At 47.0% G+C, this 21,987-nt stretch overlaps 1 protein-coding gene across 5 annotated transcripts in view; it reads right to left on the minus strand.

Moving 5' to 3' along the window:
- Positions 1 to 21,987, minus strand: part of nrp1a (neuropilin 1a) — a 149,872-nt gene that overhangs the window by 29,326 nt on the left and 98,559 nt on the right. For all 5 annotated transcript variants that reach the window (XM_054622632.1, XM_054622635.1, XM_054622634.1 and 2 more), the window contains 2 exons: positions 8,326 to 8,507; positions 1,844 to 2,071 (listed from right to left, as the gene is read on the minus strand). In XM_054622632.1, coding sequence (XP_054478607.1) covers positions 1,844 to 2,071; positions 8,326 to 8,507 — 410 coding nt within the window. The remainder of the gene's footprint in view (positions 1 to 1,843; positions 2,072 to 8,325; positions 8,508 to 21,987) is intronic.

Raw genomic sequence — 21,987 nt, forward strand, 5'->3', positions numbered from 1 at the left:
TGTTCAGCGGCGAGTGACAGTCCTGCCTCCCCGTGGCCTCCTGTCATCCAAAACATGCCACTTTAAGCCCGGCTCTTAAACATGAAAGGCAAAGGCCGGGCCGCGGGGAGTTACGGGCCGGTGGTGGGGTGTGTGTGTGTGTGTGTGATGGCTCCGATTAATCTTTGCAACCCAGGTGCCTGTGTGAAAATATATGTGTGCTTTTAAACCCGCTAAGGCCCTGGCCGAACATAAAAATGCCATCTCCCGGATTATCTGCATGACTCCACCAACGCTATGAAATTTTTAAGAGCCTCGCTATGAAGTCTGCGTCCTGCCTGGCTCTCCATTCCTCGTGGGGAAGTGGGACGAGGGAGTGGAGGCCGTTGACGCAACACCCGTCCGTCCACGCAGGCCAGCATTTGCCCGGACATCTCCCATCCCTGCACGGCCCTGACCGCCAGCATGCCTCCGTGCAAATGCATTATTGATCCAGCAGGCACCATAGGTGCCACCTGGCGAAAGCCGACACACGGTTTTCTTCCCATGGCTGTCTGTCACACACAACAACACTTGAATGGTCTGATGACACATCAGTCCAAAGTGTCCAGTGAATAGGCTCGCTGTTGGACAAAAGAGATTCTAGTGTGTCTTATTCTGCTCCTTTTGTGTCGTACATACTGAGAAATCTCTGAATTTTAATAAGTCGGAAGTAGCACGGGAAACTTTCTTTTTCCCCCAGACTACTGAGCAACTCTTTCGTAACAAAAAAAATCTATATTAAAAGGTGATAATAATGTGACATATTCTCATCTCTCCGAGCCTTTCGGGTCTTCTTAATCAACACAAATCTTGAAAATTAAACCACCTCCTACCTCTACGAAAGAACCTACAAATGAGTTATGGAAATACTTTGTGGAACCAAAGGTCAACTCTGCGGAGATCTCAGCTCAGAGAATATTCAACATCGAGTAAACTCACTTGAAAAGGAGCCTTGATTTACACTTCAACCTTATCACTTGCAACGGCACGGCAGAGAATACTGATGTTCTTTCAATTTTCAGCCGCTGATGGGTGAGAAAAAAGCTTTCATCTTGTCTGCACCACGCGTTTGAATAGCCGGGAGGAAAAACTGCAAAACTTCAAGAGGTGATTTCGCTCTCCGAGTTCAAAGCCTCATCTCGGGGGCCGTGGAGGAATCGCTTTGAACACAGCGCGCCCCCTCTCAACCCGTCTCTCACCTGCAGATTTTTTAGATGGATTCGAGAATGCTATTTTGTGGAAAATATTTTATTGTGTGACCAAATCTGCGTGGGCCTTTGCTCGCCTTTTCCTCTACCGGACCAAGCTGGTTCAGTACAACTTCTCTCCTGTGGGAAACACAAGGGAACCTCTGAAGGAAATCTCCTTTCAGAGTCATTTCTTCCAGGACTGAATTGTGTTATCTGTGCGTCATGAAAACATCATGGCCGAGATTAGACCTGAAATTCCACAAATGCACAGACACTAAAAGATCAATGCAGCCCGTGAGAGAAAAAGGAAGGGAGGGAGGCTCAGGAAGTGTTTTGCGTGGAACGATGACTAAGCGTTACACTCATGCCGACAGACTCTTGGACCCCTGCCAAATCTGGTTAAAGCAGTTAGCCCACTGGCCCGGATAATGTCGTCATTTTGTTTAAAGATGTTCATTTCCCTCTGAAAAAAAAGCAGTGAGAAGAGAAGTATCTATCTATCTTTTTTTCACCACTACAGGATAACAAATTTCTAAGCAGTGGGATTTCAGCTATTATTTTTCAAATTAATTACGTTTTCTGGTGTAAAAAGGAAATAAAAAGTACAGCCTTAAGCAGCACTTCTTGCTCACCTCCAGGGAAGCCATCCCAGATCTCCAGTCTGTCGTAGCGGCAGAAAACGCCGGTGGGGGGCGTCGGGTCGGGCTCCAGCTCGAAGCTCTCGAACTCCAGGATGATCTCGGACATCTTGGGGGCGAAGATCATGAAAGTGCAGTCCAGGTTGTTGGGGTACTTCTCTGGGAAACCGGGCGACTTTATGACACCGCTGTTGGAGGTGAAGTTCCTGGAGCATTCTGGACCTGCAGGGGGGGAAACAAGATGGGAAGTGAGAAGGTGAGACGCAACAGGGACAAAGGAAAGGGGAGGGGCTGATTCTTTTGACTGAAGTGATCGGTTTCAATGAGGCTTTTGTTGGGTTGGTGTAGAGAAGCTCTGCCTCCCAGCTGGTCTATTGAGTGGAGGACAGTTTATGGCCCCTAGACAAGAGACCACCTTGATAGTTCTTTTACTCTAAAGGCTACATCTTGGTCTCTCAACCCTCCTCTATGTGCCTTGCTTCAATCCCTCATGGGCAGAAACATCATCACTGTGTGTGTGTGTGTGTGTGTGTGTGTTACATCTGTAACTCCTAGAACATCTGGACCGGGATCGTAAACATTGGTGAAAGGCCTCAATCACCAGAATTGGGGAGCGATGAATAAACAGCTTGATTCACTGTGCAAAAAAACTGTCTCTCTCTCTCAAACACACACACACACACACATATCAGGACCCGTCTGTGAAACATGTAAGAGGTGCTCAGGCAGAGTTACAGCGTCAGGGGTGGAAGGGCGAGGGCAATGACTGCGCATACATCAACACGCACACGCAATTTTACACAAGGGAAAGTCTGAAAATATTTATTCCCTGCTCCCGGGACAGCTGCCTTTCAGCTGATGAGGAGCAGTAACACATTTCACCATGTTAGCCACTTCTCAGAGCATCATGAGCACAAGATTATGTTTTAAGAATGACTGACGTGTGATTAAAAAAAAAATTACGCTAGCAGCTGCAGGAGATTTTTTAAGGAGAGTGATAGAAAGAGACATTAAGATGTGTTCACCATGCCCTGGGCCAGATTGCTGTCGAGCCGGGATTGACGCACACACATACAACTCGGGGGGGAAAAAAAGAGGACCACTGTCATTCAGGGCAATTATTTGGAGCCATTAGTGGCAGAAATGTGCACAGGATAATGCCATTTTCATGCTAGTCTGACAGCCGGCTTGATGGGGCCGATCGAACCCAAAATTAGTTATCGCTAGATAGAGCCTGCGTGCTACAGTCATTGTAGCTTAAATAAATGTGGCAAACTGCTTTTTTCACTGTCACTCAAGCTCCTTGCTGGGGCCTCTAATTCAGGACCATCAGGCCCACTTCTGCTGGTCCACCGGTGGAGTGAGTGAAGGGAGCGAGAACCATGTTGATTTTCTCTTCCCCCCCGAGTTGAAAGCCGTGGCGAGCGGCGTTCTGACTCTAAAGAGAGCTGACATTTAGTGCTGCCGCTAAAGTGTGGCTTTTCGAGAACAGTGGGCGACATTAATTTCACAGCTTCCCGTCGTATTTACCCCCTGAAAAATGGAGGGTTTTTTGTCGAGAGAGAGAGAGGGAGGGAGAGAGCGCCGAGATGAGAGGGTTGCTGGATGCTGCAGTTCTGCACTTTCCCCTATCGTCAGCTTGTGTGTGCCTGGCTGTGTTTATCCCCTCAAGAAAAGAACTGAGCGAAGACAACACAAACAAAACAGAGTGGCGAGAGCAGACAGAGCGCTCCAGTGGCTCCCAGCGGCGTGATAATCGCCCAACAGATCTCTTTTATCTTGTGACTCCACACAGGAGAGCTTCCGTCCCCAAGCCTCCTGTCGCTACACCCAGGATGCATTGTGATGATGTCTGCGCAAGGGCCATTTGGTGATATTGCGCTTTTCCGGGCAGGGACCGTACGCCTGCATCTGTGTTGACAAGGAGAGTTGGGAGAAGGATATATCCCGTTGTCAGGCGCATGCCCCTTCTTCACTAATCCGTTTTATGGCCATGAATGTCGGCGTCTCAATGGGAAAGGGGTGGAAATAGAAAACAGAAAGGGTTTTATAAATATGGAAGGTTTGGCTCAGGTAAAGTTGACAGGAATCACACACTTAGGTTGTTCCATTTCATCTGACGTGCATCAGTTTAGGCAACAACCAAGCACCAAGCAGTCCAACCGCTGATTTTAAAGTAACCGCTGAATTTACGACAGGAAGTTGGGGTAGAGAAAAAGAAGTAACCTTGAATATTTACTGCCAGCAGTAATGGATTCCTTTGACTCTCGTTTACATTGAGCCTCCCTCCTCATTGGACAGGGGAGTAAACAGATGTCACTCCGACTCGCTCGCTGAGTGATCAGAGTTGGTTTAACACGACAAGCCATAGCTGACAAAATGATATTTAAAAGGGATCTGATTTCAGTCTTTGCAAGTGTTAAGAGATCAATATAAATCTTGGATAAATACTGGTTCAACATGAAGGGAGCGGGGTCCCTTTCCACTGTTAGCCTCCCTGATGACTTGTCCTCTATGTCTCTATTAAGCTGTTGCTTTAAAGTGCTGAGAGCGGACCGGAGACTGGCCGTTAATCACTACAACAACATTGCGCCAAGGAACTGGTGTTAAATGTGACAGCCTCTTGCAATTTTCATTTTTTAATCTCTCTCTCTCTGTCTGGCTTTTCATATTTCCTTTTTTTCCCCATCTATTCATCTCTCTTTGTTATTAGAGGCCGGAGCCAAAGGGGCTGAAGGTGTTGTTCTTGGAGCGCTAAGTAAATCACCACTGTTTATGTTCCATGTTGCTCTCCGGCTGATCATTAGCCCCGATCACAACCCTCCTCACCCCTTCATACCTCCCCTCCCTCCCCTCGGTCCTCATGCCACACGGACTGAGGGGTTAATGGTCGGTGGACAATTAACTCTTTCAACACTAAATCACACATTAACCTGAAGCCTGTGGGGTGTCCGTCACTGTGACAGATGGAAGGAAAGGTTTACATTCACCCATACACACACCCCGAGGCACTGAATTACCGACATGCTGTTAGCACACTCACTGTGCCTGTGACGTTGCTGCTTGAGGGACGACACAGTGCTGATGGGATGGGGGGCCACGGGGTGGGGGGGGGGGAGTCATAGTCTCCCTCTGGCTCCCCTTAAAGAGATTTGTTGTCTTAGGTTTCCATGAGGGCTGTGTGTGTATGTGTGCGTGTGATGACAGTACGTCTCCATGCCAGATGTGACCTATGCCATCAGGGCGTGCCGTCCATGAAAGCCGAGTGTGCCCCCTATTACGCCCCACCCAACACACACACACACACACACGGACACACCTTAAAAGTGTTTTCACAGGTGGGTGCTCCGAGTCAAAGCGCCCCCATCACAGTGACATGATAAACGGGGCTGTCGCGTGAAGAGATGTTGTTTTGAAGCGTTACGTAGGCCTCCATCCAATAGACTTACTGCTGAGTAATCGTGAGGAGATGGGGATGAGTGGGAGGGAGGGAGGGAGGGAGGGAGGGGGGGCTTCAGTGGCTCTATCTCCTTGCCCACTTCAATGGGCCCTCGGCCAGCATTGATGTGGCTCTAAGCTAACACAGAGCCGTTAAGGGAAAACATATGTTGTGCATATGTACTTAAGAGGACGGATCTTTCCAGAAACACTTGAGGCTTTTAAGTGAGATACTGTCAGATGACGAGATAAACACAGCTTTCAGTCTTCTGCAAAAGCACCAGGATTTTGGTGCAGGGTAACTCCCCGCCATCTCAGTTTACTGATTTTTCATTATACTGGTGGTGCTTTATCAAGTCAAGGCCATAGTTTGCCCAGCATTTTTCTTCTTTTTTAATGCACCATTTTATAAAGTCGAAGGCCTCCGCAGAGACACAGACAAACACAAGCAGCTTGCTAATCTTGGAGCTCCCTTCAGCACAAATATTCCTCATCTACCCCTCTCCTCCATCTCTTCCTCCCCCACCATCCACTACTCTCTCCCCGTCCTCTTGCCAGACTTCAGCCAGCGGAGCGCGGCTGCCAATTTGCAGGCTATAAAATAAATTGCCCATGCTAATTAAGATGGTTGGATGGGACTGAGGAGTGGAGAGGGGTAGAGACTGATGCCGGAGCGGCCATAGAGAGCCGCAAAACAACCTGCTCTCTTCCAATTAGACACTTTGCAGGCTACTGTTGATGAAAGCCAGGGCTCTGAACGCCAGCATACTGAAGAGTGTGTGAAAGTGTATTTACATAGTTTACAGTACGTGGGTGAAACCTGCACATGTAAACATGCTTGTGTAAGCTGGGTCCCTGAGGGGAGGACGTGTTTGCTATGTGGGTATATTTATCTTCCATGTGACCTTTGCTTGCACGTAACCCCAGATGAAAGGGGGTGCCATCCCCGAGGTCGACTTCCACTGATCTCAACCGCTGCAATGGCGGTGATAAACAGCCTGCATTCTTTGCATTTCCCCTCATTGGCATGCACAAGCGCGAGCCTCCCGTTCCTCCAGCCGTTATCAGAGCATCTGTGTATCATCATTAACGTTACATGTGTTAGCCAACACAATGTTTTTTCCCTGCTAATACCCTGCTCGTTGATAAGCTGTGCTAATCAGCTAGCTTTTGAATCTCTCTTTCTGCTTGGCTTCGCACTCACAAACAGGGCTGTTAATTGATCTCAGAGCACTGTTCTTGGCGGCAGCCGGCGCCGCAGTAGTCAAAACACGGAGTAAACTCAAAGCATAACGAGGGGCCTGAATCCACTAAAGGGAGCGATGGCACACCCACGGAGCTCTTCTCTGCGGGGGGATGGCGCTAGGTGCAAAACACCCAGATGAAAAGGTTCTGTCCTGGGTTTAAGTTGCGGCAACGCCCTCTGAAGCCCATTTTTTCCCCCCATGCCCTGATTCCCCTTTGGATTTCATAAGCAAAGATCCTCATCAAAATCAAACTCTCTAGTCCTGACTTTCTATCTTATATCCACACTAACATCCACAGTTATTGCTAGATATGTACTCACTCATATCTCAGTGCGCTGTGAGTGTGCTCAGCAGTTCCCCTATCGCCACTGGGCCCCTAACACACATCATTTATAATCAGCCCTGGCTGATAGATGAGACTGGGAAACACCAAGCTAATCATGGGAAGAATGTGGTGGATTTAATCGGCCTATCGAGGGGGGAAAGAGGGAGTGTATGCTGATGAGCTTGCGCATGTCGGGGTGGAGTGTCGCTTTTGATCTCTTAAACGGAGCCGCACTTCGCCAGCTGCCCTGTCGTGATGGTGACGAGCAATCCCAGAGACACAAACACAAAGCACAAACACACACTGGCCCGGATTAAAATAGGAAGGAGGGACCTTGTGGGGACATTCATCATGTCTCCGAGGTCACGGGGACGGCCGTCCCATTGACTTCTGCTAAGGTTAATTAATGAAAGTGGAGTCTGTAGCACTCAGACAAGTCACTCTCCAGATATGCGCTGTCTTCCTCCTCCCTTTAGTCCAAACAAAGGACGGCAGCCACCAAACAGGAAATCCTTCCTCCTGGGGTGCCCTGTTCTGATAAGATAGACATCCCCTGAGGATATCTGTGGTTTATCACACATGATTCCTGTCCAATTTACCCAGAGGACTTTTTTTTAGGTGGGAACCAATAAGTGATTGGGTGCCACTGCAGTGAAAGCACTTCCTCAAACGAGTTCAGTGGCTCGAATTCACTTTCTCCAGAAGCAGCTAGCAAGCGGTAATAATTGCATGCTCATACTCTTGCCGTGGATTGCCATCTGACAGTAAACCAACACTTGAAACAACATTTGTCGAATCAATGCTCAGCAAATGATGCCTCTGCTTATTGTACAATCATTCACACCAGATAAAAACTGCTACAATTACAGAACATATGGGACTATGATTCATTGGTTTTGAATGGAGCATATTGCCTGCCATATTGCATGTGCATAATTTGACGCTCGGGTGCCTTGACTAAATCACAAACAAACCATGAAACTAGATGGAGAGGCTCTTTCTTGTTTTCCTCATATGTCACACGGCGTATACGTGATGGTGTCAGCTAAAACAAATCAGATTGAAATTACTTGTGATGTGGGGTTTGTAACAATGTTTTCCTAACCTTATACCAAGAACTCAATGACTATTTTAAGAGGTCAGGAGGTTTAATTTAAAGTAACAGTGTGGAGCTTTTAATTAGTCAATTTAATATCGATGCCTCTATATGACCTACATAAAGACCCATTAGAGGTTTTCTAAAGGGACCCTGTTGCTCGGAAACACTACCACTTTTGTCCACAGGGACCTTCAAGATCAACACTTAATAAAAGTTCCTCTAGCTTTACAAATGTACGAAAATGATGAAAACTTCTAATAAATTCATGAAATGTGGCTGTGGTTTGTCTGTCTACATATGCGAGATGTGAGCTTATATTTCAAATAGCAGGGCCAAATTGAAGCTGCAGCTGTGTTTGGCCACCCACCTGTCTTGAAGATCTCATAGCGGATGGAGAAACCTGCCCCGTGCGTCTCGTAGTCAGACACGAACTTGATGAAAAGCTGGTTTCCGGAGGAGAAGACCGGAGAGGGAGCGATCTTCCCGCAGTACTTCCCCACGAGCTGACCGCTCTCGTCCACACCGTCTCGCACCTCCACATAATCGTACCTGAGCAAGACAAGAGAGAGGGAAGCAGTGTCAGTCACTGTGTGCTTTAGAAAACAGTTGTTTTCCATTCAGGCTTGGTTTTTATTCAGTTCTGTTCTTCTTATACATTGGATTTATTGGAAATCACTATATAATTTGCATGTCTGAAGACAAAAACAGAGATAAACACACATATCGCAGATTTATACTCGGAGGACCAACATAAACACAGAGCAACACAGCATATTGTGCAGGTAATGTAGTGGAAATAAAACACAATGTACTAATGAGGTCTCAGGTTAAAACTCAGAGAACAGGTGGGCGGGTTCTGCTTTCATTATATCAACCTGGCACAAACAAAAACATACACACACACACACACACACACACACACACACACACACACACACACACACACACACACACACACACACACACACACACACACACACACACACACACACTTACACACACACACATACTGCGGAGGTTTTGTGCTCCCAGCTGCACTGAGGTCAGGTTTATGTAACTGCTTTGTCTACTACACTTTAGCTGAACAGTTGTTCATATCTCCTGTTTAACCACAAGATAACACTGTCGGTTTGTGTGTGTGTGTGTGTGTGTGTGTGTGTGTGTGTGTGTGTTTTCTTGTATGAGAGAAAATGGGAGTGATTGTATCTTGGCCTTTGGCTTAAGCGGGTGTATAGAAAGAGCAGGTGTTAAAGATGTTAAACACACTTACACACACACACACACACACACACACACACACACACACACACACACACACACACACACACACATTATCATCACATTTAAATGGAATTTCAGACCCACGGCTATGGAAGGGAGCAGCCGCCCTAATTGAGTCAGCGCAGAGTTAGGGAGCAGAAGAGGAAAACAGCTTTGAAATAGGATTGGGAACAGGAGCCATGACTCACACACCCACACCCACACCCACCCACACACACACACACACAGAATCTCTCTGGCATGTGAAACTGAAGCTGGTAGAGAGGTGCTGGGCGACAAGGGTGGTCTATACAGCCTCCGGTTATCAGTGTGTGCGTGTGTTTTCAGGCACTTGTTAAATGCACTTGAATACTGGTTTTTACTATCCTGACGGTGAGTGAGGTTCGGGTTTCCACAGTTCCTAATTGCCCGTAACGCACCGCTTCCCGCCAAGTTCAGCTATGCAGACCACTTATCGAACATATTCCTGCCCAAACCCTGCTGACCCACGGCGCCGGTCCTCCATCTTCATCAGAACACCACATGCATAAAAAACGGAATTCGCTCGCGGTAAAATTGAGAAATAAATTCTGATGTGTGCAAGTATAATGTGCAGCAGGTGTTGGGCACATTGGGTGAACACACCTGTCTCCTTCTCCCTTCCCCTCAGAAAATATGTGCCTTCCGGGCAAAGGGGCCTGTTTTCATAGTTTTGCTCGATTCCCAAATTACTGTCAAAACATCACGTCTCCTTAGCGATTCTGAATTCACTTAATGCACAGGATTTCACACAAAAAGGTGATTTACACTTTGAATGAAGGCTCTGGGGGGCTAAATCCCTCAGGTGGGGCCTGACTTGTATCCACACGCATGCTTTACCACTCCTTCCTTACCTGGTTGAAATTTTAAAAAACGTGGTTACCAGAGGTAATTTGTGGGGAAGGGCTTTTTTACAGTTTTTTTTTTTAAGAGAAATATAACTAGTAAGAGTCAGCTATTGAGAGAGAGAGACAGAATGTAAGTAAATGTAGAGCTGGACAGAAGTGGCACTCCTTGAAAATGGGTCCCCTGAGGTGGTGCGGTGGATGGATGACTTCACTTGTCTTTCTGCTTGGATGGAGTGATCCGAGGTGATATGAAGCTGTCAACATGCATCAAGCTCTTCTTCTTCTGTCTGTTTATAAAACCAATAAGTGCCAATTGACACCGACAGTCAGCCATTTGCTTTGCTTTTTCCACTTTTCAGGATCCACACCAAAATCTCATCAAAAAGAAGATCTTGTTTCCCCAAATGGGCTCATCATATAACTTGGAATCCTCTTTTCTGTGTTTAACCGCCGGCCCGAGCTGTTGGGCCTCTCTTCATTCCTCCCCGTCTTGTGATTTCAGACCAGGTCATCTACCCTCTCTCCTCGCCGGGCTACCAGCTGTGGCAACAGCCCCGGCTCGGCTCACACAAGTACCACTTTGTTGCAGCTACTTTATCAGCTGCAGCTCAGCAAAAGAAGAAAAAAATACTAGTTTCACGTGGCGTTTACAATGTTACCACACTTTGGGGCTAAATGGCCTGGGAGTTACTCATTATTTAGTTTAAAGGGTTCCCATGGTGCAGGGATCAGGTTTCTTTCTGTTATAACCATGTCATCGTCTAGTTAAGTCACAGGAGACATTTTTTACAACAAAAACATTAAAGTTACAAAATGTATACTTTTTTGCAGAAAAAAAAAAGTAATTGCCTTCTCTATATTATTATTATTTTTAACTTGAGCTAAGAATTTCTCTGCTTGGAGATCCTCAACTCTCCTTATTTTCTCTCCTAACTCCTTACCTGATTCTTCTGATTCCTTTCCTCTCTAACCTTGATTCCTCTCCTAACCTCTCTAACTCCTTACCTGATTCCTCTTTTCTACCTTGATTCCTCTCCTAACTCCTTACCTGATTCCTCTTTTCTCCCTTGATTCCTCCCCTGACTCTTCTCCTCTCCATCTTTCGGAGAGCATCAATCTTTCTGTGGCCGTGCTCTGTTCTATCAGCAGACTTATAATTCACCTCAGAGCCTCTGTTTCTGCCCCCCCTCCCCCCACCACCCATCCCCTCACTCCACCCAGCGACTGCCAAAAGCTGAGTGTTGCCAGACGCCTAAAAAATGGATGCTGAGATGCATCATTGAGATGAAGGAGAGAAGAGCAAGCTGCAGTACAGCTGAAGTGTGCGGTGTTGTTGTTTATGTGTACATATGAACGACGCATGTGCAAACTGTGTTTACACACAAAACATTGTGCATGTTGTGTGTAGTGTAGCGTGTCTTTATGTGTGTGCACATGGACAGATGCCAGGCAACCAATGCTTTCATCTCTCCTGTCCTCACATACTCCCTGTCAGCCATGCAAACAAGAGGAATACTCTTATTTCTCTTTCTATTTCGACTCCTCGCACCTCCAGAAAAGCTGTTTGTATCTTTTTTTTTTTTTTTTTTTTTTTTTTACACCGGCGTGTAATCATCAGCTCGGATGGCCCTCGTAAAGGCAGCGCAGCAGGAGAGAGGATGCAGATGGAAGAGAGAATCGCCCCGGGGTTCCTCGCTGTGCGAGGCGAGAAAGAGAGAGACCTCCTTCTCCAAAATGTCTCTATTTGTGCCTATATGTCTGGTTTGTCAGCCAGAACTCCAGGGGTTCTGCGCCAGTGGGCCCACATCATTCGCCCTGCTATGACAGATCCATTCAGGCCCTTATCATCTAGAAGATATTACGGTGAAAACTTGGCAGGGCAGTTTGACGGCTCCGAGAAAAGGCTCTCCTGTTGCCAGCTGTGTTAAATGTACCTCTAATCCATCGCTCTAAACACCTGTGGGGACATGCTTCCGGAGTTGAGCGTCCTTAGGGAAGACAGGACAGTTAGCAACCTCTATTTAGGATCATAAAAGAAGCACATGGCCTACTTTTATGCCCCCTATGGTCCCACAGTTTTGGGGTCCTCCTGACCTTCCAATCTAAACTTAGATTCCTCCTTTCAGCGGCCTGTGTGGTGATATGTTTCATGTCGTATCACTCCTGTTGTTGTTGTTGTTATTACTCATGACAGTACAATCCAGTTGAGCCATGCACCTACTTATCTGTAGAGTCTGCTTCAGGTCTGGGTGGGCCTACACACTAACACACTAACACACACACACACACACAGAGGATTACACACACACGCAGTGAGCGGCATACCACAGTGCTAATAGTGAAACCCGTTTGCCAATCCAGTGGGGAAATTAAAGGGAAAAAAAAGAAAGGGGAAGGCGGGTGAGGAGGGGGTGAATGTAATTCTCAACGACCTTCGCTTCACCGACTCAAATGTATTAGCCTGCCTTCTCTCTTCAGGCACAGAGAGAAAGCAATCCGCCAGTGTCAAACGAGAACATTAGCCCTCCTCGCAAAGCCAAAGAGGAGGCGACAAACCAACGGCCTAACAATATAACAGTTATATTGCCCGAAGCTTTCCCATGGAAACAATCTGTCCTCCCTCTATAAAAGTCTGCTTGATATGGTTCCATAAAAGCAATACAATCTGAGGCAATGGAATAACACTATGACAGACTGTATAAGTCTCATACAATTGATTGGATTTCTTAATCAGACCATTTATAAGCTCAAGTATTCTGTGGAAACCCCCAGAACAAGAGCTCTTTTTTTGCCATCATTCGAGCAGTGTATAGTACAAATGCCGTGCGCTTTTCTCTGGCGTTTCTCTTTCTGCGGCTGTCACAGTGCAACTTGCTATCGCACGAAAACATGTCACCTACCACATGTCACAACATCTCCGGGTAACACAAGTGGAGAGGCCTTAAACAACGGACTTGGGACAGCTTCTGTGTGGCCCGGGGGAGGACTTAGCAGGAAAAAGGACTTTGTTATCAGCTGTCAGAAAACTCCAGAGTCCTCACGTGTTAACGAGTCTCGGCGAACAAACTTGTCACTCGGGGCTGTGGGAAAACATCATTAACGGTTCTACAAGGGGGGCACGAGACAAGCTGATCCCCGACTTACTTTTTACAAGCCTGGAGGGGACATACCTTGCTGAAGGTTCCCTCCCATCCTGCCTCCCTTGTGAATGTGACATTCATTAACCCGCACAAGAATAACAGGGGTGCTCCTTCCCGTAATGACCCCCGCATCAGCTCGCCGGGACAGACAAGGAAGTATGACAAAAAAAACTGGGGCAGTAAACCGGGTCTTTGCTTCGCAGAAGACATTAATTGACTTGCTAACGTTGCGATCTTTATTCAAGGTCAGGACCTCATCGTTAAAACAGGAGCTTTACCATAAAGCAGGAAAAAAAAAAAAGATCTGCAGCTATCACCCTCTCCACTGATGTGTCTCCACTTCTGAATCCGTAGAAAATCAATGCAGGAGTCGGAGGCCTCCGAAACGGGGCAACCCACCCAGCGGGACAAACCACCAACCAATCAGAGCTGATGGGTTCAGAAGTGGTTGCTCGTCGGCGAAGGGGAGAAGGGCATGATTGCTTTGCTCGCCGCCACGCTGCCACATGGATGGATGGGAGATAAAAAAAGACGGATGAAAAGATGGAAGTCCCCCGCCCAGACGGCCCAGCTGCAGCCCCTCCGACTGGCCTCTTTGGGTGTCGCCCTCACACGGTTACGCTCATATTTTTGGGTGCGTCGTGGCTGTTTCTGGTTTTGCGGCAGCCTCGGCCACACGTTGGTGAGGCATGTTCGCTTTCCCGAACAGCAATTATCATTAGCATTGATGGATTTAGCGTGCCTCCATCCATTAGCTTTCCTAATTACACTGTCGAGAGATCTGCTGTCGCCAACAATCAAATTAATGAATTTGGCTATTTAGACTCAATTATTGCATCAACCCCCCCTCGCCCCGCCCTTTGCAACAAGCACAATAATCCTTTATTCTGTGATATGAGCACAGACTGACAGGGGGAGGATTCTGCCCCAAGGGGGGATCCTTTCTGCTCAGCACAGAGCAGGCTCACACTGCTGTGAACTGGACGTAGACTGGGGGTGTGTGATGGGTGGGAGGCTAAAAACAAGCAGGGGAAGTAAAACTGACCACAATGGCTCCCACTGTTAGCAGGCCGACTAAATCCCCTGTGCGCACCTCAAATGTAAGGCCCACTGCACTTTAAACCCTGCCGATGCAGAAGTATGTTCAGCTGACTTGCTTTCTATTCCCATGGGCGACTGTGACATGCCTGCAGGGCCAATTCCAGACTGTGCATATTTTCAGTCATCCTGTTATGCCCTCATTAAAATTGTGCAGCATGACAAATAGGTCACAATAACGCGATTACAGAAATGTGAAGGCAATTTAAACAAAAGACGAGGTAACTTAATCAAAGTTATTATCAGTCAAAGTATTTCATAAATGGGCTGATTGGTTTAAAACGGATTTTTTTTGGATGAGATGTATCTAAAAACGTTATCATGATTCCTGCTACAAGAGGACAAAGTTCACCACATTTTACAGTTATGATAGGCCCTTTGTTTAGCTTCTGCTAAAAGAAAGTGCAAAATGTGAATAAAACACGAGAAAAATAAAAAAAATGAATCTCAAGCTTTTTGCATTGTTATATTTCTATCAAGAATTCATATTTATAAACCAAATAAAAAAAGGATGAATTAAATATAAAAAATGAAAATCTATAATGATTAGCCCATGCAACGTGTGTCAATACAGCATCTACCTCAATGAAGTGCAAAACTGCAAGAACCATTTTAATAATAATAATAATAATAATAATAATAATAATAATAATAATAATAATACAAAAATACTTCTACCACAGGGCTTTTCTGATGTTTGGAGTTCAAGACTATATGAACGGGGTAGATAAAAGCTGCAGTTGTGAACAGGGTTGAGACTTCTTTTTCTTCCCCATCACACATCTTGTTATCGTGACTACAGCGAGAATGAGTAACTACGATTAATTAGAAAAACTGCCCACGGCTAAATGGAAATACACATTTAGCACTTTCTCCCTCGCTAAATGAGCTTCGGAAATGAAATTGCTTAGCATACAGCAGCTCTCTGTATGCATCTTAGCGTGCAGATATGAATATTCACACAATGAATGTATGCTTTCGCGAATGAATCCCTTTGGGTTCATTTCTAAGAAACACTTCATGGAAGTAAAGCAGAGTATTTGTGGCCTTATTATAGTCATTGTGACTGAGAGCTATTATGCAAAGTGTCTGTTATACACCCTATCCTGAGAAGGTTTAACACGTTCACACAACAGAGCCAGGAACTCTGTGATATGTTTTACAAAGGGCCAAAAGAGAAAAGCAGGAAATCGGCATAAAAGTCTGTAAAATACGAGCAAAGAAAGGAAGCCAATACGATAGAAAGGATGAAAAGTCCAGTGTGTTTCCTCAAAGAGGGGGGCTAGAAAGAAAGGGAGGGGAAGGGAAGCACTCCAGCCCATTTCTGGGGCCATTACAGCAGGGAATGGCTCCCATTTGTCCCACCTTGACATTTGAGAGGATCTCTGATTACATGGGAGAGAGGGGCAGGCAGAGGTGAGCGGAGGGGAGAGTCCTCCACAGGGGTCTGTGGCACGGCTCGGATGATACGCCGGTGTTACAACAATGAGAAGTCAAGGGTAAAAATAACAGGGCACTGGGAGTAAGGGGCCGATGTGGCACAGCAGGTCCGACGCATGTACGCTCTTTTTTAAACACACTGTCACCTTCGTGGGACTCTGTGGCATAGATACACATGCACCCTGCAGGGAGTAAAGGGCTGCTTCATCTTAACCTACTGTATGATGAATATCCAAACACCAATAATAAGCTTAGATCACAATGCAGGGGAAAGCAAAATATCCAGATGCATTACAGGACCTTAATCAGGGGTCCAAAATGGGCCAGGTGTGGGGCGTTTTTTGGGCAGGAACCTACTAGAACCATGACTCAGCTCACATCATTCAATCTGTGTCAAACAAAGACAATCAAACCTCTAGAAACAAATCCAGAATGCTCAATTTCTGTCTGTGGCTGACCAGAAAACAGGCGTACAAAAGATTGGTGAGAAACCAATGCTCCTGCCTCACTTAAATTGCCTGACTATCACTTGGACTAATTGTGACTTCTTGATCGTAAAACTCCAAAGAGTTCACTTTCAGAAGAGGCCAGGATCATACTCCAATCAAAAGGGTTATTTTAGGTAATTCCCAATAAAAGGGGACCCTTGTTCGAGGACAGACTATTACTTGATATCCTGTTCATGACGACATGGTATTGGATGCACTCGATCTCCCGGCATGCTGGAACCATGTGACAAGAAGAAACATGGAGATAATTGTCAACAACCTTGATCTAGTGACCCACTGAACTTAACAATGGACTAAAATTAGCCGAGTGAACGCTACTTAAAAAAAAAAAAAAAAAAAAAAAAAACTGAAACAATATGCCCTCCCCGAAACGGAGCGCTGTATGTGAAGGCAATCATCTATCTGTTCCTGATGCTGTGAAAAGCTGGCGGCGCTCCACGCTGGGTAATGAGCGGTGTGTGCGAGGAGCACGCCGCGTTCAAAAAAAGGGCAAGAGGAGCGGGGAAGGAGGAGTGGAGCTGAAGCTGGGGTCAGCTAGAGGTAAAGCCTATGGGTGCTGTTCAGAACTCTGTCCTCCCCACAATGGGCAGGAAAGGAAAAAAAGAGTGGTGTGGCGTGGGTGGGATGGTGGTGGTGGTGTTTGGGTAAAAGGAAACTGAATGGCCAGGGTGAAAGAGCGTGAAGGCGCGTAAGTTGAGCGGTTGATAGAGTGACGGAAGAGAAACAAAAGGGAGAAGTAGTGCAAATAGCTGATAGAGGTAGCGGGCAAACAGGTGCCAACACGAATCCAGCAAAAGGTTCAGAGTCGTTAAGCATGCTCAGCAACAGCTAGGGAAGCTCGAGGGCAATGGTGGTAATAACTGCACTGGGAATTATTCAATTAAACGCCCCCATCCGTGCCCCCTAGCGCTCTCCCTCCCTCCTTCTTTTTCCCCTTTGTCCTCCCTGCAGTCTGTGGAGGCGGCGGGGGAATGAGGGGGTCAGAGAGCAGTCTGGGCTTGGAGCTCCGTGACCCGGTCATGTGGCTGGACTCAGAGCCACTTGGCTGGGAGCGGTGGGGAGACTGTGAACAGATAGAGAGTACTGGGATTGTCCTCTTATATGTATACAAACAGCCACCTGACCTTCAAGCAAACAATAACCTGTAGACAAGACAAGTTATTTCTAGTTCTTAACAGGAAGAGGAAAGGGGATGGTGATGAAAATAAATAAGGGGGGTTTCTACAATAGGCACTCATTTGTTATAGCATGGCCGGTTGTTGCCAGATTCGGGAAGTTTCCTCTGAATACGGATCGGCCCTTGGACTCAATATCTATCTTTATAACCACAACCTTCATTTCCTTCACACGGCAGTATTGTTCTTCCTGCGTGCAAAGAACTCAGATTTTCCAATGATGCAGCACTTCCGAAGCCAAATAAGCCGTGCTGCGAGGGCCACGCGCCAAGCAGTGTATCTCTTCCGTGGAGCCGAGCAGAGAAGCTGAATGCTCGGCATTACAGTGACGGTCTAAGTGCTGATGGCCAGCCAGCCCTTGCCAGCATTTGAAGGGCGAGGTGACTCTTTTATTTACTGGCCCTACAAACTTTTTCCTGCCAACTTGGAGGCCGTCGGGCCGGTAGTGTCATTTCCCCCTGCTTTCTGTTGAAATCCACTGGGAGATTGTGTAAGTGCATGGAAGAGAGGGGCCTTCTTGTCGCTTATCCCCGTGTAGGCAGGGGTCATCCTGGAACAGCTTGGGGTACAAGCTTCTAATAACTCTTCCAGCACTACCCTACTGTGATAATGCCACAAAAGGTTGCTGTAAGGCTGTAAATTTATAGCCTTTTTTTGTTTGTTTTTTTTACAATTACTGCCATCTAACAAAAGAAATGAAGCCGTGAGAAAAAGAAAAAGATAAAAATAAGTAAATTGGTAGCTGCTATGAAAAAGAAAGACCACAACTAATGTTGCCAATTTAGTGAGGAGAGATCAAGCAAAGAGCAAACAAAGCGAGGGCTTGTGAGTGGCTCTAACTCAATCAGAGAGCGGCGGGGTACCGCCCCATCAATCACTGTCTGCTTTCCGCTCAGGCCGAATCAAGGCCGGCTGAGCGGTGGAGAAACACCAGCGCGCTGACCCGCTGTGTGCAAACACGCTGACCGAAAATGACCCCGGGGATCTGGGGCTGAGACAGGAGGCCCATCGGCTTTACTTCATACCAACCTACCCTCTTACCCGCTGAAAACAAACTTTGCTTCACCAAGAGCCCCTCTGGGGATTAGCTTGATTGAATAAGGACTTCTGTGGTTGCTGAAACCCCCCCCTCCTCCAACCTGCCACCTCTTGTGGATCTGTACGCACTGTGGCGTAGGGGCAACAAACAGGACGCGTAGGACCACGGCAACATCAATCAAACTCATGAGCCCCATTCAAGGTTAGACCACTCAACGCAACATGTCTGACAAGCCTGGACACGCCGTATTAAAGTGTCCAGACCTCCCTCATCCATTCAGCTGGACAGCCTCTTCTCTTTCAGTAAGACATTGGGAGGTCTACTGCCACCCCCGGCTACTGCTCTGCCACTACTGAACTCAAATTATTCCTCATTCATTCACCCTCCTTGTTGTTTTTCCATGCGGCTTCATAAACTGGGAAATCAGCATTTAATGGAAAGGAAAGAAGGCGCGAGACGAAAACCTGTTGCTAATTATATTATATGAGGCGGAGAGAGGGGGAGACGGCGCTTATTGCCAACCGTCCTTTGGAAACAGAAACGCATAATTGAATCATAGCCTCAGTGTTTAATGCTTTTTCATCGGCGCTGGAGGGAAAATGAGTATGAATTTTCGTACAGTCAATAGATCCGTGTCCAGATAGAGAGCTGATATTACCAAATGTTGTCCTCTAATCATGAGACTCTCCATACGGCTCCTGTTCTAGCAATCTGTTTTGGATACCAAAAAAAGAAGTAGGCATACGACAGACATCTCTAAGCTGTGTGGGCAGCGGCTCCATTCCACAAGAAACTTCCATATAGGGAAGCTTGTATTGGTTCGGGGCTGGAAAGAAAAAAAGAATTCACCAGCCGTGTGCCAGAAACAGCTTAGTGACACTCAATCTCTGGCAAACATGAGCCGCTAACTCCCACATCAAGAAGCAGAACAAAACAGGCAGACACGTGAGACCGTATGATGCTTTTGTGCCGCCGCAGATATGCAACCCAGGCTTGAAATCCAGCGGGTTATTTATGAGCACTGGCCTTGTCTCGTCTCTTTCTCTCTCTCTCTCTCTCTTCCTCGCCCTCCCTCCCTCTGCTTCTTACTCCTCGGCTGTGAAGTGGACCTCCCCTCCTGCTGCGAGGTAGAGTGGCTCGCCTCCCGGTTGTGGTCAGGTTATGCATGAATCAAAGTGGTGACAGAGCAGCGGGGAGGATGGCAGATGCCACGGCCAGAAAGCTTTTCAATCAGGCTGCCCTTCCAAGCCGCGGCCAAGGTGAAACACTTCACCGGCGGAGGAAAAAAATAAACCCCTCAACCCCACGATCACTCCCACACATACACACACACACACACACACGCATGGCATGCATCTGCACAGACCTACTTATATCCTGCTCATTAGCCAGGGAGTAACCCTCTATGTGTAAAAGAGATGAAGACGAGGAAGGAGAGTAATGAGAGTGAAGGTCAACTGCTTTCCGGTACAACATCTCTGTCCGCCGTCCTGTCTCTCCTGCCCACTGGTTAGCTAACAAAGTGCAAACACTTAACATTCATCTGCAGCTCTCGTTTGCTTTGAACAGCTCCCCTCTCCACGCTTACGTTTTTGCAGGTCGCAATTGGGAACGCTGTGCTGTAAACAGAAACTTGAGAAGCAGTGTGCTCGTCTCTGGAAGGTTTACCACGCTGACAAAATGAGGTTTGGTGTAATTGCCGTGTGTAAGTGCAAACAAGATACATTCAAAGTGGATTGCTCTTTGATATGCCGCTGACAAGCTGGTCTTTTAAAAAGCACACTGTTTCAATGTAATTTGAGGTGCAATTTGATTTCCATTGTTGTGAACCGGGGGAGTGTATTGCTGTGGAAAAAATATCAGGTGCATAATTTCAGCTGCTTTTGTCATAAACTGGTAGTTAAAAGAAGCGGCGTCGCCTCGACACCCTCTTTATTGTTTGCCGTGCCTGTTTTGCTGCGCCGCTTTGAACTCCACCAGCACGGATTCTTCTCCCTGACATGCACTATGAAAAGACTTGCACAACAGAAATAAATGTCCGCTAACAGGCCGTAAGTATCTCCAACAATCCGTGTCACTCTGAAGCCCCGTCCTCTCGGCCCGGGAGGTCACGGCACTTTCCTTCTTTAAAAGCCTCTACCGCCACAGGCCGGTTCAGAAAAGAAAAGGCTCCTGTTGCGTTCCTGCCTTATTTATTTTTCTCCATGACAACGGTTGGTAAACGTTCACACAGCCCACTCATTCTTATTTGCTTGTGGTTGCCTTGTAGAGGAGGGTGGAAGCAGAGTGGGGCGGTTTCAGACCCTCACTCCCCAGCTGTGAAGCTCCACCGCTCTCTATCGCGGAGCTGCTATTCAGGTGTCAGCAGCAACAGAGGAATTAGGGAAAGTGGATCTTTTCCCTAGAGCCCCTTCTGTCCTCCACTCTCACTTCCTAGAAACAGGTGGCACTCTTTGTCGGGGGCACTGTGGCCATACGAGAGTGGAGTTGGTGGGATTCCACATGACAAAGACAGAGCCAACTATAGATCCAGCAAAGGGCAATACTTGCACTCCCCCCCCTCCCAGAGCTGCTGTTAGTCATATCTAGAGTCCAGGCCTGGTCAGGAATGCCAGGAGGGGCAGGATGTCTATTGTAGAGGGTACACAGCGGAGAATGTTTGCCTTCCCAGCAGGCCCGGCAGCTCCACAGGGGCAGCTCAGCAGGAGATGGCAGCGAAGAAGGGGCAATGGGACAGAGAAAGGAGCGGACTACAATTAAAAAAAAGAAGAGGAAGAGAGTGCTTTCCCAAGCTTTGAGTTACAGGCACCTGAAGGCAGGGGGGCTCTCGCGGGCTTTTGAAGCGTGGAGAGGCGGGAGGCTGACTTTCCCCCTCCGTCTCCCCCCACAAAGGGCTTCTGCTTGAAGAGGCATTCCTCAAATATCTACGCCGCATAGTACCCAACCTGCCATACATCTCATCTGAACTCTCCCCTCTCCATCTACTGCTGCACGGGCTGTCACCCTGGAATTTATTTGCGAGGTCCAGAAAAATACCAACCAGACAGAGAGAAAAGCAAAGAAATGAGGGAGCGCTTAGAAAGAGGAGACAGTGTCTCGTTTTTTTGTTAACCCCCTCTCCTCTGCTCCTCCAAAACAAACAGTGCAGCTCTGACTGACTGGCTGGCTGGCTGGCTGCAAGGGAAGAAGTCACTTTTTTTGTTGGTTTTTTGGTTGGGTCAGCAAATCCGATACCATCAATGATTTATAATGTTGTCAGGGCTGTACCACATCTACAGAAAGTTGGTTCTCCTCCTTGGAGAACAGCCTGCAGCTCAGGATGGGAGATTCGACAGGTCTACGTTCAAACATGGAAACTTCGAAACTTTTCGAAAAAGAAAATCAGACTTGGACAGTAAGAACTATAGACTGTCTTACAAATTTGATAAGTAGCAATTTAATCTGCCTTACGTGAAACCTGTCTGTCACTTTGTCTAGATTG

The sequence above is a fragment of the Anoplopoma fimbria genome, chromosome 21 (assembly GCF_027596085.1).
Source record: "Anoplopoma fimbria isolate UVic2021 breed Golden Eagle Sablefish chromosome 21, Afim_UVic_2022, whole genome shotgun sequence".
NCBI lineage: Eukaryota > Metazoa > Chordata > Actinopteri > Perciformes > Anoplopomatidae > Anoplopoma > Anoplopoma fimbria.